At 41.3% G+C, this 24,249-nt stretch overlaps 2 protein-coding genes across 2 annotated transcripts in view; one reads left to right on the forward strand and one right to left on the reverse strand.

Moving 5' to 3' along the window:
* Positions 1-11,064, forward strand: part of LOC106821138 (WD40 repeat-containing protein SMU1) — a 16,230-nt gene extending 5,166 nt beyond the window's left edge. The window contains exons 2-12 of the mRNA XM_014825820.1: positions 2,032-2,242; positions 2,437-2,589; positions 2,758-2,908; positions 5,560-5,648; positions 6,370-6,510; positions 7,014-7,109; positions 7,414-7,541; positions 7,849-8,024; positions 8,818-8,936; positions 9,180-9,309; positions 9,896-11,064. Coding sequence (XP_014681306.1) covers positions 2,032-2,242; positions 2,437-2,589; positions 2,758-2,908; positions 5,560-5,648; positions 6,370-6,510; positions 7,014-7,109; positions 7,414-7,541; positions 7,849-8,024; positions 8,818-8,936; positions 9,180-9,309; positions 9,896-10,017 — 1,516 coding nt within the window. The 3' untranslated portion in view covers positions 10,018-11,064. The remainder of the gene's footprint in view (positions 1-2,031; positions 2,243-2,436; positions 2,590-2,757; positions 2,909-5,559; positions 5,649-6,369; positions 6,511-7,013; positions 7,110-7,413; positions 7,542-7,848; positions 8,025-8,817; positions 8,937-9,179; positions 9,310-9,895) is intronic.
* Positions 11,065-12,797: 1,733 nt separating this feature from the next.
* LOC106821156 overlaps positions 12,798-24,249 on the reverse strand; it is a 23,192-nt gene continuing 11,740 nt past the window's right edge. Inside the window, exons 3-7 of the mRNA XM_014825845.1 lie at positions 18,085-18,223; positions 17,298-17,612; positions 16,655-16,792; positions 15,279-15,374; positions 12,798-13,275 (exon numbers count right to left, since the gene is read on the reverse strand). Of these exons, the coding sequence (XP_014681331.1) occupies positions 13,094-13,275; positions 15,279-15,374; positions 16,655-16,792; positions 17,298-17,612; positions 18,085-18,202 (849 nt within the window). The 5' untranslated portion in view covers positions 18,203-18,223 and the 3' untranslated portion in view covers positions 12,798-13,093. The remainder of the gene's footprint in view (positions 13,276-15,278; positions 15,375-16,654; positions 16,793-17,297; positions 17,613-18,084; positions 18,224-24,249) is intronic.

Here is a 24,249-nt window from a genome sequence, read left to right on the forward strand (position 1 = left end):
CATACGTATATCTCAAATAAAATGATCATCTAAGCATTTCTGCCTTGTTTTGCTATCAAATATAACCTTCACCTTATAGTTTCCAGCGTTGTTATTAAAACTAATACCTCAGTTTGCCCTGGCACAGTCGAAATGTCAAAAGGCCAAACACGAAATTTCAACTAACGCCAACCGCCATGTTGCAATGCGCCATGATTTTCCGAACGGCACGCGGAAAACCCGAAACGACATAACATACCATAGCTGTTGCTACTTGCGTTGCGCAACGAGCACATAAAAAAGCATCATATACTCGTATAATATAATATTAAAACATTTGAAAACCAGGAATCGTCAATCTACATACATACTTAATAAATTACATTGCGGAAGATAATGACTTACTGTTGTATTTGGCCTACGCACTGTGAAAATCAGGTCATTGCCAGATTTATTAGTTGCACTGAACATGGCAGACATGGCTGGCTATCTGGTTGTTTTATCCAATTCATCTCAGAAAAACGCTAACTCAATAAATAAGTAAGCGCCAGTAGCCGCCCAGTTACCGCGGAGCAGCCAGATGGTTTATTGATTCGATTTGAGCTATTAAATGTTTATAGACTCGCAGGCAAAGTAGAATAATGTTGTCGTGAAATAGCACTATTTTCCCGTTTTTCCGTTGTACACTCTAGGTATTATTAGCTCTTGTTTGTATCAATATCATTTCTAATTACATGTAGTTATAGCTTCGAGTTCGAATGTCAGAAATGGTTTTAGTCATTGACGTGGTAAAGTGGCTAACATTCCCACGCGATAGCATGAACAAGAGGCAGCTCACGGTGATAACGCTGTTGGCGGGGTTCGGCAGAGATTTGCAACTCGCAAATTCTCGCGAGATCACATTGTAAAATCTGCCAAAATTTCGCCAAAACGAAAGCTTCTCATTACAGATAATTTCATAACTGTATGTCATATGACATCTGCTTATCTGCACTCCCAGCGGTCAGAGCCCGCTACTAATTTGCGAGTTGCAAATCCCTGCGGAACCCTGCCAACGGGTGTCACAGAGCAAGCTGCCTCTTGTTTGCGCTATCGCGTGGGAATGTTCTAGCCACTTTACCATGTCAATAATTAAAACCATGTCTGACGTTCAAAACTATAACTGCATAATTAGATAGAACAGATATCGATACACAGTAAAGTCTGAGGGCAATATGGATGTACAACGCTACTTCTGACGTCAGGTTTGTTGGGTTTTGCGTAATAAATATTAGGTAAATTTGGGCATGGGAATGTTGAATTTCTTGTGTTTCGAGCGAGTCATACTCCTCTATTATTATTGTATACTATGGTTTCATGTCTGTCCAGCCGCCGCTTGCCGCCGCAGACACTTTCCCTTCCGCTCTATAACTCGACCCTTAATTGACCTAGCGCTACCAAACTTGGTATACTTACACATCTTGGGGAGACGGTGTGTCGCGTACCAAAACCAGGTCACTGCGACCTTCATTTTACCTTGACCTTGATCATATTTCCCTTCCGCTCTATAATTCGGCCCCTAATTGACCTAGCGCGACCAAACTTGGTATACTTACACATCTTGGGGAGAAGGTGTGTCGCATACCAAAACCAGGAGATATTTCATTCATACTAGATCGCAGGGGATACATGTGGTTGGCGACAACTGCCATTTCTAGTTCACTCCTGATATCATCATATATAACCTAACCACGCTACTTGATTGTTTTCGCCAATGAACGTTGTCATATGTGTGATGTCATTTTTGCGCACATTATGCTAGTTTGGGTTGGCGGGCCTCGAAATTGAGCTTGGAGGCACACAGCAGCTCATCTCGGCAGGAAATGCGCAGCCTTGTGTAGTAATACCAGTACTATGGACTACAATACCTGGTGGCGTAAAAGTGTTGTAATTCTAGCCATAGAACAACCAGATTTTCATTGCATTGTTGCGGTGTTATAATTGTTGCGGTGTTATTAATTTGGAAGGTAAAATCTTGTTTTTACTAACTCACTAGGCCTACTTGTGTTTCAGTGTCGTCCGACTTATTCAGCAATACCTAAAAGAGAACAGTCTTTATCGGACCCTGAGTGTTCTACAGGAGGAGACAGTAATCTCTCTTAACACAGTCGACAGCATTGATAGCTTTGTGACTGAAATCAATAATGGACATTGGGACACAGTACTGCAAGCAATTCAGTCCCTCAAGTTACCTGACAAGAAGCTCATCGATCTCTATGAGCAGGTTGAACTTATTGCATCATTCATTTATTGCAAGGCTGTACACAAGTTCCATTTTTTGCTGTTCAAATGACATTACTATTGTAACATGTGAAAACTATCATCTCCATATATACTACATATGTTTGTATAGTATAAGTAGTTTCATCTTCTGTGTCATGGATATCTGTTGTTGGTAATAATACAGATTATTTGCAGGTGGTGTTGGAACTTATTGAGTTACGAGAATTGGGTGCAGCCAGAACATTACTGAGGCAAACCGATCCTATGATCATGATGAAACAGAATGAAGCAGAGAGATATCTACGCTTGGAGAACCTTCTGGCCCGCTCTTACTTTGATCCTAGAGAGGTTAGGAAACAATACAATAGCCTGCAGTTTAAGATGTGTTCACTGTATATTGTCTTATTATTATTTTACGTAAACATGCATATATATATTTGTAAAACATACCTATTTCATATTAATAATTGAAAAGCTGTACAAATTGCCCACCTGTATCCTGTATACTGTTACTAGGCATACCCAGAGGGAATGTCTAAAGAGCGTAGACGAGTAGCTATAGCACAAGCTCTGGCAGGTGAGGTGAGCGTCGTCCCACCATCACGTCTCCTGGCACTGTTAGCCCAAGCTCTTAAATGGCAACAGCATCAAGGTCTATTGCCTCCAGGTTGGTATTTGTCCATTCGTATTAAAATCTAATCTCTCAATACATCCAAAATCTGACAACCTGTGTAATATAATTGCACCTACAAGCAGATAGGTTACTTATTATACCAGCTTTAAAATTACTTTGAATTTATGCTTGAATGCATTTATGCATGTTTGTGGGGGAGCATGCAGGGTGTTGCATGCAGTTAAAGTATATAACTGGCAAACAGCGCAAGCATATGATATTCTTTGGTATCGTGATAATTCCCTTGTAAATGACACTGCAGACACAAGTGCACCTGATGCTATGACCTAAGTGATACTAGACTAGTATGGCATATATATTACTTAATGCAAGTAACCATACAATAACCATGCAACAAACTGTACAGACAAGGTCTCAGGAGAAACAAGTGATGTTAACATGTATCCAAAAACAAGAATTAAAAAAAAAAACATTGCATATGTTGCTAAAAGTAACAATATACAAGTGTTCTGATACCTGTTACCGTTACTGTAATTTAAATCACAATTAATAACAGTAAGCATTGTAATGGATGGGAAAATATGAGAACGGTGAGAAAAAATTGTTAAAAATCCTTACTTTAATATCAGCATTGTCCTAGTTATTGGAGAAGTTATGTTCAAATTTGTGCTGAGTAATGCAGCCTATTTATAATCAAACCTTAGTTGGAAATCACACCTTTAAAACGTTTAATTGTCTATAAAGGACACTTGGAATATCTATTTAGTGGCAGTTATACAGTGAAATAGCCTCTATATTATGGCGGACAACTGTTGATAAATAACTTGCACTTTATTTTTTTTTTTAGTTGTACTTTTTTTAAGAAAATGGACTTTATACTTTTTCCATACTTTTTTCATGCATAAATACTTTTGAATACTTTTTTTTGCAAAAAATGGTCAAAACTCTTCGGACTTTTAGGTACACTGTATTTGATGAGATTAAAGATGTGCTTTGCTAGTCTCGTTGCAGGAGTGATGTGTGCTCTGTTCAGTGGAGTGTTTTTGCACTCAGCTCTCTGCTGTCAGTAACCAAATGTCAAATGAGCAATGAACATTGCAGTGTTTCTCCTGCATTGACACAAGTGAGGTGGGCCGCCTCGCTCAAGTTCTCAGCCGCCACACCGAAATTTGTCCAAAACACCGCCTCGCTGACAAAACTTTTGACAACTTGAAAAAGAGATTCAAGAGTCTCATACAATCAGGAATTAATAATGACAAAGGAGTAAGACACCTCTTTGGTACTGATTTCACTACATTTTTGTCGTAAGAGTTCGATGTGAATAAAAATACAAATGTATACAAACATGAGCTTCTTTTGTTCACTGGTCCTTATTCTATCTTCCGGTAGTATTACAAACCGCGTAGCGTCCTTAGTTTTGACATAAATCATACTTTTGCACGACATGGTTTTCACATAATTTACCGCTCTGCGGCGATGCCAAGCTGTAAATTCGCACACACCGGCTGACACAGCTACTTGAAGGAGGCACGGCAGGGATCGCCTCAGGCAGCGCCAGCGGCAACTGTACGCGGGCTACAGCTAACGGTTGCTATGCAAAACACGTGCGAAAAGCTACAATTGGCTGGAGCGTCAGTTTACTCATAACGATTCATACACATCATTCCTCCGCGGGTGAAGTAGTTCAGATATTTTACCAGCGCAGCGTTTATTTAAAAAAACTGCGAGATTCAATGCGCAAAAACGAGGCATTCTAACTATAGTTTAAATGTAAAATATTTTGAATTTTTAAACCCAACATGGGTGCAACGTAACTTAATTTCTAGGCGCAATTTCTGCACTCGACTAGGCTACGGCCGAAAAGCCCTGGCGCGCTTCCTTCAAGTAGCTGTGTGTACGAATTTACAGCTTGGCATCGCCGCAGGGCGGTAAATTACGTGAAAACCATGTCGTGCAAAAGTACGATTTATGTCAAAACTAAGGAAGCTACGCGGTTTGTAATACTACCGGAAGATAGAATAAGGACCAGTGAACAAAAGAAGCTCATGTTTGTATACATTTGTATTTTTATTCATATCGAACTCGTACGACAAAAATGTAGTGAAATCAGTACCAAAGAGGTGTCTTACTCCTTTGTCATTATTAACTCCTGATAACAATGTATTCAGAAAAGCTTAGAATGCACCAAATTGCATTATTTTTTCACAAAATTCCAGGGGAGCATGCCCCTGGACCGCCCTAGCTGGGCGAGCACCTGCGCTGCTTGCTTTCCTAGGACCTCGAAACGTGCAAACACATCACGCAAAAACACTTACCACCTCACAGACCTTTTTGGCCAGGAGAAACACTGCATTGAAATATTTCAGACTGAGGGTTCAAGAGAACTCCTCATGACATTGCACACATCATTCCTGAAGCTTCTTTACATGCTGCACATAGGCTATAATGTATTCGGTAACAATGTATAAGGTAACAAGCGACTACAAATCATGGTAGGTTGATACAAATTTGTACTTTTTTAATACTTTTTTTGACAATTTTGATACTTTTCTGGACAGATTTTATACTTTTTTTGTAATATCTTGAGTGGCAGCACTGAGTATGCATGCTTCAGTTAGCAATTGTTTGGAAAGTAATTAATATTTTTTAATATACTTCTAAAAACGTGGCTATTTGTGCAACAGGTTCATCTATCGATTTGTTTCGGGGCAAGGCAGCCATTCGTGAGCAAGAAGATGAAACATTTCCTACTGAGATGTCAAAGCAAATTAAGGTATAATATTAATAGCTATATTCTGCTGGTTCTGTTTATTTCACACCCCCTGATTTTGACTCGTTTGAGATGGTGTTATGAGTGGGGATGCTTGCAGATTGAAAATAAAGGTTGATACTGGTAAACGCTGGTCAAAAGACCAAGTTACTAGAGTTTACATTGATTAATAAATCATTTCTTAAATGATTATGTAGACAAATCTAGTCTCACCTGTCAGCATACACATTACTAATTACTAGCATAAAAATTATGAGTGTGTGCTGTTATAGGCAATAAAACAGTAATGAAAACCAAACTTGCACCTCATTTCTTGAGATTCACGAAAATGGCATTTTCAAATGTTTCCACAAAACAAATGCACGAAGTTACGTGATGAAAATTTTAAAAGACTGGTACCTATCTTGATATGTACACAAAGTAAACATAGTGTAGATTGTAGAGACAGGGCGAGAGCAAAAATCTTGTGCTCGTTTTGTTGACATATGTAAACAAATCTAATTTTAAATGCAGATTAGTGCACATATTATTAAAAAGAATGATGTGCAATTGTTCTATAATGTTAGCAATACCAGTAAATATCAGAACAATCAGGGAAAATATGAAATCGATTGGAAAAAACACAAGAAATGCTCGCTTTAATCCTCTTCATTTCTCAGAAACATTGCCAAATAGCTGACTATGTATATCTACTTATATTTATGTTAAATGTATCGTGTTTCAGTTTGGTCAGAAGTCGCATGTGGAGTGTGCAAGGTTCTCACCAGATGGTCAGTACCTGGTTACGGGAAGTGTGGATGGCTTCATTGAGGTTTGGAATTTCACCACAGGAAAGATAAGAAAGGATTTAAAGTACCAAGCTCAGGTATTCACTGTAATTATATTTGGTATGGCAGTTTGATAATTCTGTAGTCGTCGTCATTGATAGAAAAATGGTAGTTAAATGCAAAGCGTCATATCAGTCAGGGTTTTCCCCAAGCCCCTAACGCATTTTGGGTCTGACATTCCTTCAAAGCTGGTGCTAATTTGCATCATCCCACATGCATTAATTACTTTATCGGCATGGCCTTTATTTCCCGCTGTGTGTAGTTTTGATAATCTCAACACAGTAATGGTGTTTTTACAGCATGATGTATACGTCTCTGAACTGATTGAGTTTACCTGTGTATTGAGGTCGCTTATGATACCTGTGATCAACTCCTATTGGTACAACCCCCACCCAGGCTCTCCCTATCCATCAATAAAGAACATTCCTTTTGAAATTTTTGGAAAAATCCCTGCTAGTAAGTTTGTTACTCAAAATTAAGATGTTAATAATAATATTATCAGTCATCAAGCTAAAATAAACACATCTCTTTATGCAATTAGGACAACTTCATGATGATGGATGATGCTGTCCTTTGTCTCTGCTTTAGCAGAGACTCCGACATGATTGCCACTGGAGGACAGGATGGCAAAATCAAGGTAAAAGCCCAACAGTGCCACATTTTATAACAATACTACAGCATGCTGACTGTTTTATTATATATACTGTACATATATATCTTTTATATGTTTAACATTTTATGTACATAATTATTTAATATATTCAATGGGAACACGTGACATAATAGAAACCAGAAAAATTGCAAACCCTACATTATAAGGTGAACATTAGCTGGCCAAGTTTGATATAGCTCTTTTACAGCATACAGTTTTTCCAAAGCTTATTGATATGGTCTTATGTAATGTTTGTGTTCAGTAGTGGTAATGATAAACAATGTTCTAGGTGTGGAAGATCCAGACCGGACAGTGTTTGCGCAGATTTGAAAGGGCTCACAGTAAAGGTGTTACCTGTGTCATGTTCTCTAAGGACAACAGTCAGCTATTAAGTGCCTCATTTGACCAAACTATACGGTATGGAAATCCTAACCCACACACATCCATGGCAGTGAAATGCTCTAATACACCAGTTCTCTATTTCATTCATTTATTTGTGTATATGATGAAAGCTCAAACTAAAAATTGCAAATTTCTAACCTCAATTAACACATTTACATAAAATCCTTCAGTTGTTTGGAATTAGCCAGCATCACAGTGTCTCTACAATGGTTGAAATTAAAGCGCAAAGATGTAAATTAAACTCATTGCAATATAAACGAAGGCTTGTTAAAAGCTCGTGTGACACGATTCCGCTGAGCTGCTGCATGTCATCACTCCGCAGAATGCATGGACTGAAGTCGGGTAAGGCCCTGAAGGAGTTTCGCGGTCACACGTCGTTCGTCAATGAGGCGGTGTTCACGGCGGACGGGCACAGCATCCTGAGCGCAAGCTCTGACGGAAGCGTGAAGGTGTGGAGCATCAAGAGCACCGAGTGCAGCAACACGTTTAAGTCATTAGGTGAGCTTTGGACATTTTGGCGTATCTATGTTGTAACTAAGAGTGCAGGGATGTCGTAGGGGACAATATGATACACGATAGAGTCAGGGTAAAAATGACACGGGAGCGATGAGCGATTCGCTCTTCAAACCTCCGAAATCGCTCCCGTGAGGCTCAAAATAGCTCCCGTAAAAATTTTGACGACAGCTATTTTTTCCACCGACTTTTGAAAAAGACCTCCCGTGAAAAAAAAGAAATTTTTCCTCTGGATAGAGTATTGCATTGGTGGCCAGCTGTAGTTGTAGTTGGACTATAGTATCAGTCTAGTATCTAGAGCAACAAGAGCAAACATTTATGTCTGTATGTGATTCTTGGTTAATTTTACATCTACATAGTAACTGCCATCTAGAAGAGCTTGCTAGTTTAGTATTGCTCACACTACATGCACTATACATGTTTATTGGACTGAGAAGATATTGTACTATAAAGTGGTAGTGTCACGTGAGATATCATGTCTGTGTGCCTGTGGGTGCATGCATGAGTGTGTGCATCTGCATGTGTGTATGTGTAGACTTCTAGAGGAATGCTAGTTTTGCCAGACCGTTTAGTGATTTAAATTCAGGAATAAGTTAAGTCCTTGACATAAATTTGCCTTGTGGAGCAGCATCGAGGTAGTATACAAAGGGGGTGGGGTTCAGGAGGAATTTCTTTCTGCATAGTGGTCTATGGTACACGATAACCTATGGCAAAAATTTTGCTTACATATGATATGTGTATATATCTTCCTAATTATTTTGATATATTAACTTAACAGGAGGAACCAGTGGTGCAGACATCACAGTTAACAGTGTACATACATTGCCAAAGAATGCTGAGCACTTCGTAGTGTGTAATCGATCCAATACGGTTGTTATCATGAACATGCAAGGACAGGTATGTTGTATACCACAGAATATTTGCACTGATTGTACTGATTAACTCTTCTGACAATCTAGAATTCTCCTAATTCTCAGTGTATGCAATTGGAGTTTCATATAATTTGCAATTTGTGAAATATAAGGAATAAGTAGTGATCATATTTTTTGTATTGAGATCAACTTTGGTGTCCTGTCTGCCTACTGTAGTAAAGGGACAAGTAAGTAATCATGGTATGTTTGTAACAATGTGTCATTGCAGATCGTAAGAAGCTTCTCTAGTGGAAAGCGAGAGGGCGGTGATTTTGTGTGTTGCTGCGTGTCAACGCGAGGCGAGTGGATCTACTGTGTTGGCGAGGACATGGTCTTATACTGCTTTAGCACCTCGACAGGCAAGCCATTTTTTCACATACTACTGCCTGTGGGAGGATTGTGGGGGGGACTCTTCACTCTATGTAGTTGTGCTTCCTTGATTTAACACAACTGTTCAAATGTAAACGTTTTTGATGCCGTTTTTCTCGTAACTCTGTCTTTGGCAGTGTTTAGTATATATATAGCCCTATTTTATAGTTACTACTACAGCTGTTTGTTGTTATTATTTATGTTTACTAGATTCCAATAAGAGCAGTGATCCGGTGTTAAAATAATGTCAGTTTTCAAGGATAGTCTATACTGTCTTATATAGTACTCTGACTATAATAGGAAAGGACTTTATCATACCTGCTGCTAATATCTATAACAATTAATTCTCTCTATTGTTACATCTTTGAAGAAGACAGGTCTGCTCTCCCATATTCTAAGCAATAATTTTTTCACCACTGGCCAACTGTGGGTGAAAGTCCTAGCTCATACCGATTTTACCATAATTTATAAATTTCATATCGATAGCTGTTTCGTTTAGAATAAACCCTCCCCCCCCCCCACCAGTGCGTCAGTGGACACTTGAGTGTGCTGACGACTGTTTGCTTGAATCGGCAGGTAAGCTGGAGAGAACACTGAGCGTACACGAGAAGGAGGTGATCGGCATCGCGCATCATCCACATCAGAACCTCATAGGCACCTATGCCGAGGATGGGCTGCTACGTCTGTGGAAGCCCTGAGCAGAGAGGTCTGCTAACGACTCGTAGAACTCAACTCGCACGGTATGGTCATGCCGTAAGTTCGACGTTTTAGAAGAAGGTCGTGCCTGGTGGTCATATTTTGCCAAGTTGTAGAGATTTTGCAGTCTTAAGAGACATTTTTCATACCGCGCACGACTGTAGAGATATGCACTGCATGGTGATGCCACATGCTCACGGAAACACCGTGGCCCTGTTTAAACTGTGAGCAACACACCTAATGCATTTGTGGCATTGACTCTCGAATGTGATAGAAATATCGAATTTCATCTATTCATGAAACATCATTCTGTTTACAAATGTAAAAAGTACATGTGTAGTTGTCTATAATACTGCACATTTTATACGAGGAATGTTGAGCAATATTAAGATCATTCCCTACGATACACAGGATATCGTGTGTTTGGATCACTGTTGGTTGTTGACATGTGTCCAGTAATAACCTGATATATATAATGTGAATGTCAGCTACACATTCATATCATCATCATACATGAGCATTTTTAGTGTGTAAAATCTTTTCGTGTGTAGACGTTTTGCATTATATCAGTACATATTTTATTACCGTGTTAACGTCCAGCAATGGGTATGGTATAAATGAATAGATGTAATGCTACACAAATTAGTGTAAACTAGTAACTTAGTGTTTTCAGCATGCTTTAGTGTCCTATTTTGTCAGCAGCTAAATTTGTAGAAAATCCAATCATTTTCTAAGGTTGTTGAATTTACAAATATTAATTTTTGCCAAGAGAGAATGGACACATTCCTAACCTCAAGGGTCGTGATAGCATTCCTGTTGCAAGCACTGATAAGAAATAGGAATGTTGAAAACATTGTTTGCTTTGTTGTACACATAAATGCTCCAGCATTCACATATTTATGTATGCGACTGTATTGTCTTCTGTAATATGATATTAGACGTTAGAATTTAGTTATAGTCTGCAAAAATTCATCATGTTGCATTCCCATTTAATGTCTCTATGTACAGTGGAAGTTAGTGTAAGAAATAAATTGACACATTTTCTTGTATCTTTGTTAATTTCTTGCAGTTTCATTGAACTAAATATACTAAATTTGAATGTATATACATACATGGGGTAGCTGCCTTTAGTGCATTTTTCATTAGTTTATAGATGTATTATAATGCCAATAACCCATTTTATAGTAAAACCAGCCAATATGTATTGTAATCCACACGTACACAAAATATACTTTACCAAAAACAAATTTCCGTTTATCAGTGATTAGTAATGCTCTGATATATCACTCAACTTTTATTCAATTAGGTAAATAAAAAGTACAACAGCAGTTACTTACGACGTACATTGAATCGTATTGATTAATAATTATACATATGTAATTGGGTTTACCGATGAAAAACTCCCACAAAGTACAACTTTTAAATGAATGGTTAAATCACTGCCAGAAATTAATTGCACAATACTATAGTTTTTCTTAATATGCTTTAATAAAATTTAAATGTATTTACATTATATAATGTTCACCACATTTTTATGCAAGTTATTTTTATAGAAATTAGACACTACATCCATCTTTATACATTTAGTATAACATCCACCGTCAGATTATAGTATTGAAGAATTATTTAAAACCTTTTGGAAAATATTGTATTCATATATACACATGCATAGCACACTTGTTCGTCATTTATACAGCTGCCAAAATAACGTGCTGTCAAGAGATTCATTTGTGGGATTCTAGAGTCTGACCACTCATGCTGCGAACGAACTTTGATTAATGACTATTAAGTATTGCAACGAATACCAAACTATACTAATGTCATAATTGTACCATAATTTAAAACAGGCTGTTCTGGTCAAACAGCTTATCATATAAGTAATGAATTGTGATTAGTTAAGATTATTACCACCCAATGCTGTAAAAAATCATTACAGTTGAACAAAATTATACTCAGTAAGCTTACATCCGAGAAAACATTTATCGTTTTGTTACACACACAGTATACATCACGATATAATATTCAAATTATATTTCTGATCTCGATAAATTATATTTGTATATAGTTTGTGTACTATTTTTGACGGGATATATGCATTATATCAGAAGTAGATAATAGGGAAGGAGTGTAACTTCAATAAACAAGGGAAATTTGTCATTTACTAGCTTTAGACTACCTACGATTTACTACGCGTAACTCAACCAACTTGAGCTCAAATCGTACACAGTACATTCGCCTAGCATCGTGCGAAATCGTTTCCTCGTATACACCCACAATCCGGAGATATAGACTAAAACGCACGACACGATTCTCCATTCTGTTGCCAGCAAACCGAATGTATAACCTGCCTAACTTGAAACAATAGGCAGCTACTAACGACTCTTGCGCAGTCTTTTGCCCTCGGCGATGCGGTGTGGCTCGCTGGGAGATTGGACATCGACGCAACACTCGGCGAGCTAACCTTTCACCTATTTACAGCTGGTATGCCCCCCACGCACGCACGCCCACCACAATCAGCAGCAGCTCCAGCTCCAATCTCCCAGCGAGCCACATCGCATCGCCGAGTGCACAAAAGTCGTTAGTAGCTGCCTATTGTTTCAAGTTAGGCAGATTATACATTCGGTTTGCTGGCAACAGAATGGAGAATCGTGTCGTACGTTTTAGTCTGTATCTCCGGATTGTGGGTGTATACGAGGAAACGATTCTGCACGATGCTAGGCAAATGTACTGTGTACGATTTGAGCTCAAGTTGGTTGAGTTACGGGTAGTAAATTGTAGGTATTCTAAGGCTAGTAAATGACGAATTTCCCTTGTTTATTGAAGTCACACTCCTTCCCTATTATCTACTTCTGATTATATCGATGCAAGTAACGTATAACTAGTCAAACAAGCCCTGGGCTCCTGAGAATAAAGGCACCTTACTGCACCAGAAGCAGCAATGCAGCTTTATTCTTGAACATAAAGGGCACCCATGCCCCTAAGCAGATAGGCCATAACTACTCGTTAACAGCTACAACCCGCACCATTCCTGGCCAGCAGAACGTCCATGTACTCCTCCGCAACTGCTGGTGTGCGGCTCTAAGCCAACTCCTCGTTCTGTCCAATCAACTGAGCGTCATCGTCATCGCTGAAGTTTGCCACCATCGTGTAGGCCTGGTTGGCCTGTGCCCTGCGGCGACGTAGCACGACGAACACAGCTGCGATGACGCCGAGGAGCGCACACGTACCAACAGCACCGACCACAGCCGTAATGGTCGTCTCTGCGTGAAGAAGAGCCGTAACGTCACATGCTGCCCAACTGCTCGCACGGACCTATATTATCAACTAATCAATATACTGTCAAACCTGCAAATATGGGTCCCTCAAGGAAAATGTTGTATCCTTCATATGCAGAGGTTTGTTCTACAGTAATTTCCATAACTCAGGTTTGCCTATATTATTTACACACAGATATCTATACATTTTTCCACACTATATTACTACACATCTATTTATAGATGTTCATAGCATGTGACTGTTATACAATTAGATGTTTCATTGAATCATAATATCAGGAGTAGATAATAGAGGTCTCTATTATCTACTCCTGATAATATCATATATATCTATGTACTTATTATAAATAATATATATATATATACTACAGATGGGGGGGGGGATAGTCCACTAGTAACATACATATATACCCTTATATATATATATATATATAGTGGTCCCTGCTCAATCAATACAGGTCAGGAAATACGTGTCCCAATTTTAAAAGCATTTGTGCCCATGCAGCAGTGAACACATTTCTAGTCACACGTAAGCTTAGCTCTACAAATATTTTACAAGCACATTATGTTCAGAATTTACTGAAAAACTGAGACTTGTCAGTTTGCAAGTTTCGAATTGCTTTACAATTTCACTTAAAAAAGAAGGACATTTATTTTGCAGAAAATAACATATTTAACTATGTTTCTGTTTCCCTTCTAATTGATAACAATTAAGTGCCGCGGAGCGACAGCGCTCATCTAACGTCTACTGCGGTGACTCTGTGGTGGAGTGGTGGGATTCCAGTAAACGCTGTTAGTCCCAAATGTGTTCACATACACGCCGAAACAGTGGAATGCACAGGGATGGTATCAGGAACCTTCTCAAAAGAATGTTCGTTGGGATCGTTATGAAAGTTGCCACGAGATGGCGCGTACGTTTAAGTGTCTTCAGATTAAAGATGGAAGCTCCAATTGTACGTAGTAGCAACAACTATTTGCAAGACAGAATAGGTAAGCACTCATCCATTTACCTACGCAAGCCTACAGGCTGCAATAGAGAGCTGCCACCTGTAACCAATTAACGCAGGCAAAAACTACACAATACCACCACCACATGCACTGGCAGTGGCCACTGGCAGTGGCATACGTTACATGTAACATACTGACAGTACAGAATGCCATAGAAATTATATGATTTAAGCTAAGCAAATTTAGCTTTTGAAATTTCACTGTGACATTGTAGCCTCATACATCCAGGCATGTAAAGATTCTACTAGCAAACCCGGCAGTCAAATTCTTTCTAACAGACAGTAAACAAATCCATGTTTAACCCTCCTCTTGAGGGTCAAAAGGTTATCCGACACTTACTCTTCGCATGTCAGCAGAAGGTACATTTCATGGTCCTTTCAATAAAGCCATAAAAATGCTAGGTCACCGCTGAAACAAAAAAGTTTTTCAATCGCTCCGTCACACCATGTCCTCAGAAAATGTCTAAAATCTGCCCTGTGCCCATCGACCTTTGACCTGTGACCTCCAATTTCGGCACAGTGATGGTATTTCCTACCATGATGCTATACACCGACTATCACGAGCCTAGGTCGAGCCGTTTAGATTTGTGCCGCAATTCTGCATTTCCTCCCTATACCTTAAGTTAAGAAGTGAATGTTCCCCCTTCTTTTACACCTCTTGACCTTTGACCCCCAGCTTCGACATCCCAACTCGTTTTCGGATTACCCCCCCACGTCCCGAATATCGTGACCGTACGTCGAGCGGTTAAGATTTGTGCCCAACTGTTGACGGACGGACGAACGCTCGCACGGACGGACGGACGATCATGCGATTCTACAAGCTGCATCTGACTATGTCAGATGAGCTAAAAATAACATGCATAGGGCATGTAGACAGTAGGGGTTGTGTTCAATGATGTTGTCTAACCAATGCATCCATTTATCGGGTATATATTATTAACATATATACACATAAATGATAAAACACTCTGCAATATTTACTTTTTTCTTCAAAACTCTTTGGAGCAGATGTTGAACTACTGGAAGAGTTGTGTGAAACAGTCGGAGCCACATTTGTTGGACCAATGGTAGACTGACCTGGAAAAATCAATATATTCTAAATCGTTGTATTCCACAGAACAGTAAGTATGTAGAAAATAGCAACCAAATCAGAGCAGCTTTAGTTGTCTACACCTGTCTTACACACATCAGTTATATGCTCCACGATTATCATAACCTACTATGGTGATGTTAGCCTCGTTCACACGAGACCTCGTATTTATGAAATACGATATTTGCGAAATACCGAATCTGAGACAAATACGCGGCCGAGCGTTCTCACGCTGATTCGCGGCTCCAAAAATGCCGTATTTGCGAACTGCGAGCTGCTTTAGTAACAATCAAGCAAACAATGTGAAATAAACAATGCAATGCGCACCAACTGCCAATAAAATACGTAGACTGGTCCGTGCTCGACAGTTCCACTTGCGTTACACTGGAACTGTCGAGCGCAGAACAATCTATAAAATCTGCGGCTTGAGAAATACGGTATTTAGAGTCACACGAGGAAATGCGCAGTCCAAGAGATCCGGTATTTCTCAAGCACGGCAAATTATTCGGGGTCTGGGAAGCCGCGTATTTACAACAAATACCGGATCTGTTTAGATACCGTATTTATTGGACCGCGCATTTTGCCTCGTGTGAACGCTAAATACCGGATTTCTTGCTACGTGTGAACGCGGCTATAGTGTGTACAGTTCAAGGGAGTTTTTTCAAAATCATTATTAAAAATGCACAATCTGGAAAATATATTATAAAGTATAGACTCACCTAATAGCGGATATATTACTTATTACCGTAACTTGAAAAACACCAAGAATTTATGCGGCTATAGCATTGAAAATTGGAACTGAACATGTCGTAACACCATGGCATATTTGATTATAGCAACAAGTAATTTGCAAATGACGCTCTCACAACAAGTGCACCTAATTCAAACAAACGGGCATACAACTCTGTGTAGTGAACACAGTGTGATTTTTATATTACTAATCCCTGGTCGATGTCTCGCACTATTGCGAGAAAGTCTAAGATTCAGCAGAAGAAATGGCAGCAGAAATCAAAGTGAGTAATCAAAATTCGAATCGTGCATGTTTGGGTGAATACAGCTAAGTATGAAGGTTCTAAGACATGTTAACGTTACCCTAGACAGCTGATGTTACTCAAGCAATAGCAGTAAGCATCGTAAAAGTAAGGAAAACACGAGACCTGTCGGAAATAATTTTTGAAATCCTTGCTTTAAGACCAAGCCTGTGTGATTTACACATATTGTATTATTTCTAAAACAATCTACATGGTTTATATAGCGGTGGACAAACCTGATTCCTTGCGCGTGCATTGCCCAACACGATCTAGTTTATATCCGAGCTCACACTGGCAAAGACCTTCCCTGCTATCCGGCTTCAAAACACAAGTCTCCTTCACTCGACACTGGCCTAGAAAACCTCTGGTACAATCTGTAACATGTATTACCAACCTATATTAGTTAGTTGGAACCAGTTGGATTCAATCTCATTAGCAAAAACTATCCATGCTTTTTATAGTGCATGCTATAATAACACTTGTGATTAAATGATATCTGAACGACATGATGACAATAATGATGATGGTTTTAACAATGATTGCAAATCCTCACTTCCTGCAAATTCCACCTCTCTGACTCCCCTATCTTTCCACGATTTCCTTCTCAGACAGACAGACAGATCTAGACTTATCAAGTTACTCTAAAAGCTAAGCAAATTGTCAATAGCAGTAATGTTATTTGCTATAAAATATGCAATATCAGAAGAAATTACATGCCCACCAGTATATAAAATACAATTTATCAGTGATAAGCTACAATATATTTATAGTTGTAGAATAGTATTCGGTTTCACATTGTGAAAATATTCATTCAGCCTCAACTGTAACATACTACTGATAGTTCCTTATTTGGTTAGACTTTAAAACGTAAATCCTTACTATTAAATGTCTGTGTACCAGATGACTTTTCCTGTGCATTGATTTCACTTTCGACAAACTGCTCAATGTCCTGCACACTGTTGGGTAGTGTGACTGCACCTGGTACTGGTATTGGGCAGTTAGGTATCGCAAACTCATAGTTGCTGATCAGTTCTGTCGTGAGAGCATCCGGCCACTCGCCAATTGGAAGTGGAGAACCCACTACATGTCCCCGTACAGTCAAAGTCAACGCCACTACGTTCTGGTTACGTTGTAGGTCAGTGGTTATGAAACCTTCAACTTTGCCGAATGGAGGTCCAAAGTTGATAGACAAGCCTGAAGACAGGAAGAGGTGCATAATGACACAAATATCAAAGCAAACCGACAGAAAAGAGAATAATCGATATAATATACTTAGAGCCCTATCATACTAAATAGCATTACGTCAAGCAGTCGTAACCCATTCTACGGGAGAGAATTAATTATAACTGATCGGATAACGAAGTACACACACCGCATAACTGGACTGTGTATTACATGTATTAGCTGTAAATAAAACAATCAGTTCCGTATACTTAAAACGTGCATCTACAGTGTTTTAATATTCATTTCTTGGTTTTATCTCCTGGTGCCACGCAACACAGTACGTCCCGCTTTGCCACCAGGAGCAAAGGGTGATCCCAAAATAATAGTGCTTGCAAAACGCACATGTATAATTCACGTAGCGGCTACCCCTAGGGCCACTACAGTAGTAGTAAAACCAACTACAACACACACAATCAAACACATTCTAATTACAATCACTAACCTTGAATTTTAATGCTCTCTTTGTCAGTAAAATTCCTTGAGAAGTTGTGGAGGTTGAAGGCATCTGAGTTAGCAAAGAGGAGGAGCTTAACTGGCTGCTCACAAGGAAACAGCTCCATCCCTGCTCTAAAACCTTTGCCCTAAACATTAAAATACTACATACACGCATGCACGCACGCACGCACACACACACACAGACACACGCACACGCACACGCACACGCACACGCACACGCACACGCACACGCACACAGCGCACGCGCACGACACACACACACACACGAACACTTCTGGTGAAATGGTGCAAATTGTCTTGCACGGTATGAATATGCGATTATAATGCAGACAGTAGAATTTAATGTGTTTAGGCACAGAAAAATTGGGAACGCTCTCATATAAAAGGTGTCGCACAATTCTGATTTTACCTGTAACGTTCCCAATACAGGAGATTCCCGTTGCACAGAGAATTTCTACTGCAGTTTTGCAGGATATTGCTATATAAGGTTCTGTAGCAAAGGTTATCCCATGGAGTTCGGGCAGCCTCGGTGATCAACTGGCTTGAGGAGTTACAGAACACTAAAATATTCAACATTCAAAAAGATTTCCCACTTACAGATCAATCAGATGCAGCGCACGCACACATGCACACACACGTGCCACACATCACACAAATGGCACTTCACACTCGCGCCGCCACACACACACACACACACCACAGCACAAACACGCACGCAACACACAGCACACACACACACACGCACAGGCAATTAAAGAGATACTTGACTCTAGGTTTCTAAAGGTTATTTATCCAGTTGATTTAGGGTTAAAATTTACGCTTCATAAAAAGTTTGGCCCAAAGAGAGATGATACATGGGTCCAATAAAAACCAATCGGCGCTCTAACCCTAACGCCTAATCCTAACCCTAATCCTAACCTAACCATAACCCTAACCTATTATATTGATATAATATTATATTTATGTTGATGTAAATGACATCTGTTTTATTGGGACGCCATGTTCTCTATCCTTGAACCAAAAGTTTTATGGTTAATATTTTATTAGAATATTACACAAAAGAATGTTTTACAGCGGACGGCTATACCGATGCTTACAACAACGGTGGCGCCACTGGCACGCACCCATTAAAAAGGTTGCACAAGCAACGTTTCAGCTGGCAGGCGCTAAGACCGCGAGGTGTTTCTTATTTATTCAATTTAAGAGCAATATCCAGGGTTTCATCTGAGGGGAAAATCTAGACAAAGAGGTAAAGGCCAGCGTTTAGGAAAAAAAACGTCCATGTATGGATTCAAATACAGGATGTATTGATATACTTATATGTATCATTATGATAACCTCAAATCCTAGAGTAAAGTATTCCTTTAATTAAGGTACACCTGCGTGTATGCATACATTGCATAAATGATCATTGGGTTCTGAAAGGGTAAAGTGTGAGCTAACTGTGGTTCATTCTAGTACTGGTACGTAGTATATAGTACTGCTGATAGGGTCTATGTCCCCAGGGGTACTGCTGGACACGTACGCCCGTGGACTAAATACTACTATTTAATATGCCGGACCGTACCTCGCCTATCCACTAATGAGTCTAGGGAGTCGCCTACGCCTACTCCCTAACCCTAACTCTACCCTAACACTAAACCCTAACCTAACATATCAGCTAGATAGTTACCAGGGTACGTTCGGCAGTACCCTGGGGGACATAGACCCTATCAGCTATAGTACTAGTGACTGTAGGCTCTAGTACTAGCCCTTCGATCCGCTGCAGGCGCTTACCGCTCCTGCGGTGGAGCCGAAGGGCTATCATAGTACTAGAAGCTATAGTGACTGCAAATATAACATGGCGTCTAAACAAGAAGAATTGCTCTGACCTGTGATTGGAGGATAAAAATAGAATTTGTGACGTTTCGTTTCACAGGGCGATAGCCGCGCGTGCATATTGCTAAGTAATTTGACTAATCGCGCTCAATAGACCTCAAATTCACAGAGATTAAACCTAAGACATGTGTCTATAATAGCTAGAATTTATAGAAATGTACCGTACCGGTACTCAAATCGTTCGCTCCATATGATACTCGATAGTGATAGTTAGTACACGTTCTCTACCGGTCACAGCATAAGAGCATATGCGCGGGAGCTGGGCAGGGTCTATTTTTGCTCATAGGGTCTATGTCCTCCAGGGGACTGCCGGAACGTACCCTGGTCACTATTTGATATGGTTAGGGTTAGGATTAGGGTTAGGGTTAGTTTCGGTTAGGGTTAGGAGTAGACGTAGGGCGACTCCTATAGGCTCGTTAGTGGAGTAGGCGAGGTACGGTCCGGCATATTAGATAGTACCAGGGTAACGTCTCCGGTATACCCGGACGCGTATCCAGGGTACGTTCCGGTACCAACCCGGACCGTACCCAAGTGTACGTTCCGGCAGTTTCCAGGGGACATAGACCCTCTCAGCTCTATTTTTATCCTCCGATCACAGGTCCGGAGGAATTCGCTCTGTTTAGACCATGTCAATATTACATATGTTGTGTATATTTTTATATTCAAAATATACAAATATAAATATACAGTAAATTGTGGGCTAGACGGTGTGTGAAACTCCTACTTTTTTATACTTACAATCGTGTAAACGATGTGTAATGAATGATTACTGTACATGTAACATAGTGTTTTGCCACAGCTATTTTACGTATCTATGTAATAGGGCCTATGTACCTTGAACCTATCACATTTAACACCTGGACATAACGAAACGTAAAGTTAAACATCACGGCCACAGTTAGTAGGCCTGACATAGGTACGTAGTAGCTAGTAAGGAGTAGTCATCCACTAGTAATTACAGATAAAAACGCCCGCGTAATAAGAACATAGATTTTCAAGAACTGGTAGGCTAACAATTTCCATTTAACGCCCTTTACATATAAACCTGTTTTGAGCTAAGATTTTAAGAAGTAGTTCAATTAATTTTCCCTGCAAGATGAAGACTTAAAAAGAAACACGAGCGTAAAACTAAAAAAAAGACGAGTCTCAACAATATCGAATGCAATCAACATGCCAATGCCAATGCAATGCTCAACACATAAACAATGGCAGCACGCCTGGCATTGGTTATTGAGACACAAGAACTGGCATTATTTACACTATACAGTAAAAACGCCGCATAAAAAAACCGGTCGATCTTAAGAACACTCAGGCTGCAATAATGCGGTCAAAAAATTTGCATTAATACATAAAGAACACATGCAGCACTGAAAAATATAAAAATTGTATTGTGGTTTAAAATCAATAGTTAATGCTGTTACGTGTAAGCATGATTGTCTACATGTATTTGTGATTGACATCTCAACCATAATAAAAACAACATGTGCAACAACTAAACTCTCCATATAATGCCCTTACACAATAATCACTACTGGACTGGTAAACACAGTGCATGCACAGTCACTAACCCGCGCGTAGCGCGGGTTTGCAGCTAGTAACATAGTTAAAAGTAGAAAACAATTAAAGAACCTAATTTAAGAACCTTTTGAGTCCCTCAATTTTGCAGTAAGACCATGTTTATATAAGAACATCGTTGAGGCTAACTTGGAAAAATCTATGTTCTTAATACGCGGGGTTTTTCTAGCTGTCAGTTGACGTCGTCGGTCAAACTAACACTAACCTGTACTGAGCGAAGCACATACACAAATCAACACAGCGACGTTACAAAAAATATCGCTAATTCCAACCATCATGGAATTTTATATCACAAAATTCTCTTTGCATTTCACATTCGCACGAACGTCGACGTTCTAGTTTTGAACGAGAATCACAAGAGTTTATATCCTCTTACAGCTGAGCTCCGGTTACTCATGATCAGTTACCGCTCGATCGCAAGGAGCTTTAGATACAAGGAGATGAATGTAATTGGTTATGTACTTGTGACGCCCTCTAGCGCCATTTTAGATCGAAGTTTTACGCACCATCCTCGGATTTTTCATGTAAACAGCTAGACCAAGAGCGATGCATTTAAATAATTTACGTGGAAAAACCACGTCCTGAACCTGTCGTTCATGAAAACCTGGAGCCATAAAGCTGTCTTTCACATAAATGAACTCGCAGCGTTATGTAACTGCGGCAGCACAATATATAGTATTGAAACAATTCTGACCCAAGCGTTCATGAAATCCAGGAGCCGAGCAGCTGTCCTCTACCTGTAAGGATCACGAGCATATTACAAGTGCTGCTGCTGTGCAATGTACAGATTGTGTACAATATTTGGAATTAAACCAATTAATCCTGATCCAGCCAATCTGAATGCGTGTGTATGTATGCGTCTGTGTTTGTATGCGTGTTTGTCTGTGTGTGCCTATGTGTGTGCGTGCCTCCATGTGTGCGTGCGTGCGTGCGTGCGTGCGTTCGTGCGTGCATGTGCGTGCGTGTGCGCAACGTTTTTTCGTGCGCTTGTGCGTGCGTGTGCGTGTGCGCGGACGTGCGCTTGTGCATGCGTGCGTGTGTGCGGCAGGGGCGCAAATCCAGGGGGGACAGGGGGACATGTCCCCCCCACGAATTTTCTTTTAGAGTGGGGGACACATATGCAAATGTCCGCCCCCACGATTTTGATTAACCATGATTTTGTGTGTAAGTATGCGTGTGTGTGTGTGTGTAGTGTGGTGGTGTGCGCGCGCGTGTGTGTGCGCCGCGCGTGTGTGTGTATGTGTTTGTGAAGTGAGAACCAGCGGCGGCTGGAAGTGGGGGGGGCAGAGGGCCAGCAGCCCCGTTTTAATTCAAAAAAAGTGGGGGGGGGGGTAAAACCAAAAGGCCCGCCCCGCAAAGAAGAGTGGGAAAGAAAAAAAGAAATGTATATGAGGTAACAGACTTGTTAATTCTAACGTTCAAAAACAAATTTGATACATCATTTTAAGTTTTTCGCTGCGCGCGATTCGCGTGATTGACGCTCAACGTCGCATACACGCGGCGTGCACGCCACTTTGTCGGCCACGCCGCACTACACCGCGTGTCATGCACACCCGCCGGACATAAACGCTCGCCCCACAATCACACCCCGCTCACGCGAACACGCCGCAACAATACGCGCTCCACACGCACAGCACGGCTGCTCACGCAACACACGTCGCACACACGGCGCTCACGCACACACGCGCTGCAAAGCAGGTCACACGTCACACACACTACGCCACGCACACCAACGTCGCACAACACCGCGCTGCAGGCACGACACGTCCACACACACGCGCTCACGCACGGCGCACGGTACGCACAACCACGCGCTCACTGCACACACGCGTTCACGCACACACGCGCGATCACGCACACATTCGTCGGCACACAACGCGCACACGCGCTTCATGCAGCACACGGCCGGAGCATCAAAGCGCTCCGCGCACACACGCCGCGACACACGGCGCATCACGCAACATCAGTCGCGCAAGCCACACGCCGGCTCAACGCACCGCCACCGTCGCACACACGCCGCACAACGCGCTCAACGCAGCACACGTCACATCAACAACACGCGCTGCAGCGCACACGCAAATCACACATACGGCCGGGCTCACGCAACCTCACGTCGGCACATACGGCGGGCTCACGCACACACGTCGGCACACACGCAGTCCACGCACGCCACGTCGGCACCACACGCGCTCAGCGTACACGCGGCGCGCAGCATACGCGCGTCACGCACACCATGTGCGCTCACGCACACACCGTCACACACTACGGCGTCGAGCGACCACGCCCAGGCACTACGTCGGCACCCACGCCGCTCACTGCCACAACACGTCGCGCACACGCGCTCAACGCACCGCCAGCGTCCGCCACACGCGCGTGGCACGCACACACGGCAGCTACACACGGCGCTCACGCACACAGCGTCGCACATAACGGCGCACACACACACACGCGCTCACGCACCACAGCGTCGCAACACGCCGCACAGCACCACACACACGCGCGTGACGCCCACACGTTCCCACACTACGTCGCTCAACGCACACACGCGCTACGCACTACACTCGCACACACGCGGTTCACGCAACACACGCGCCTTGCGGCGCAGCGCACACGTCGCACACTCAGCGCGCTCAACGTGAACCACGTCGCACACTACTCGGCTTCACGCACACTACGTCACACACGCGCGCGTCACGCA

The sequence above is a fragment of the Priapulus caudatus genome, unplaced genomic scaffold (genome assembly GCF_000485595.1).
Source record: "Priapulus caudatus unplaced genomic scaffold, Priapulus_caudatus-5.0.1 Scaffold60, whole genome shotgun sequence".
NCBI lineage: Eukaryota > Metazoa > Priapulida > Priapulimorpha > Priapulimorphida > Priapulidae > Priapulus > Priapulus caudatus.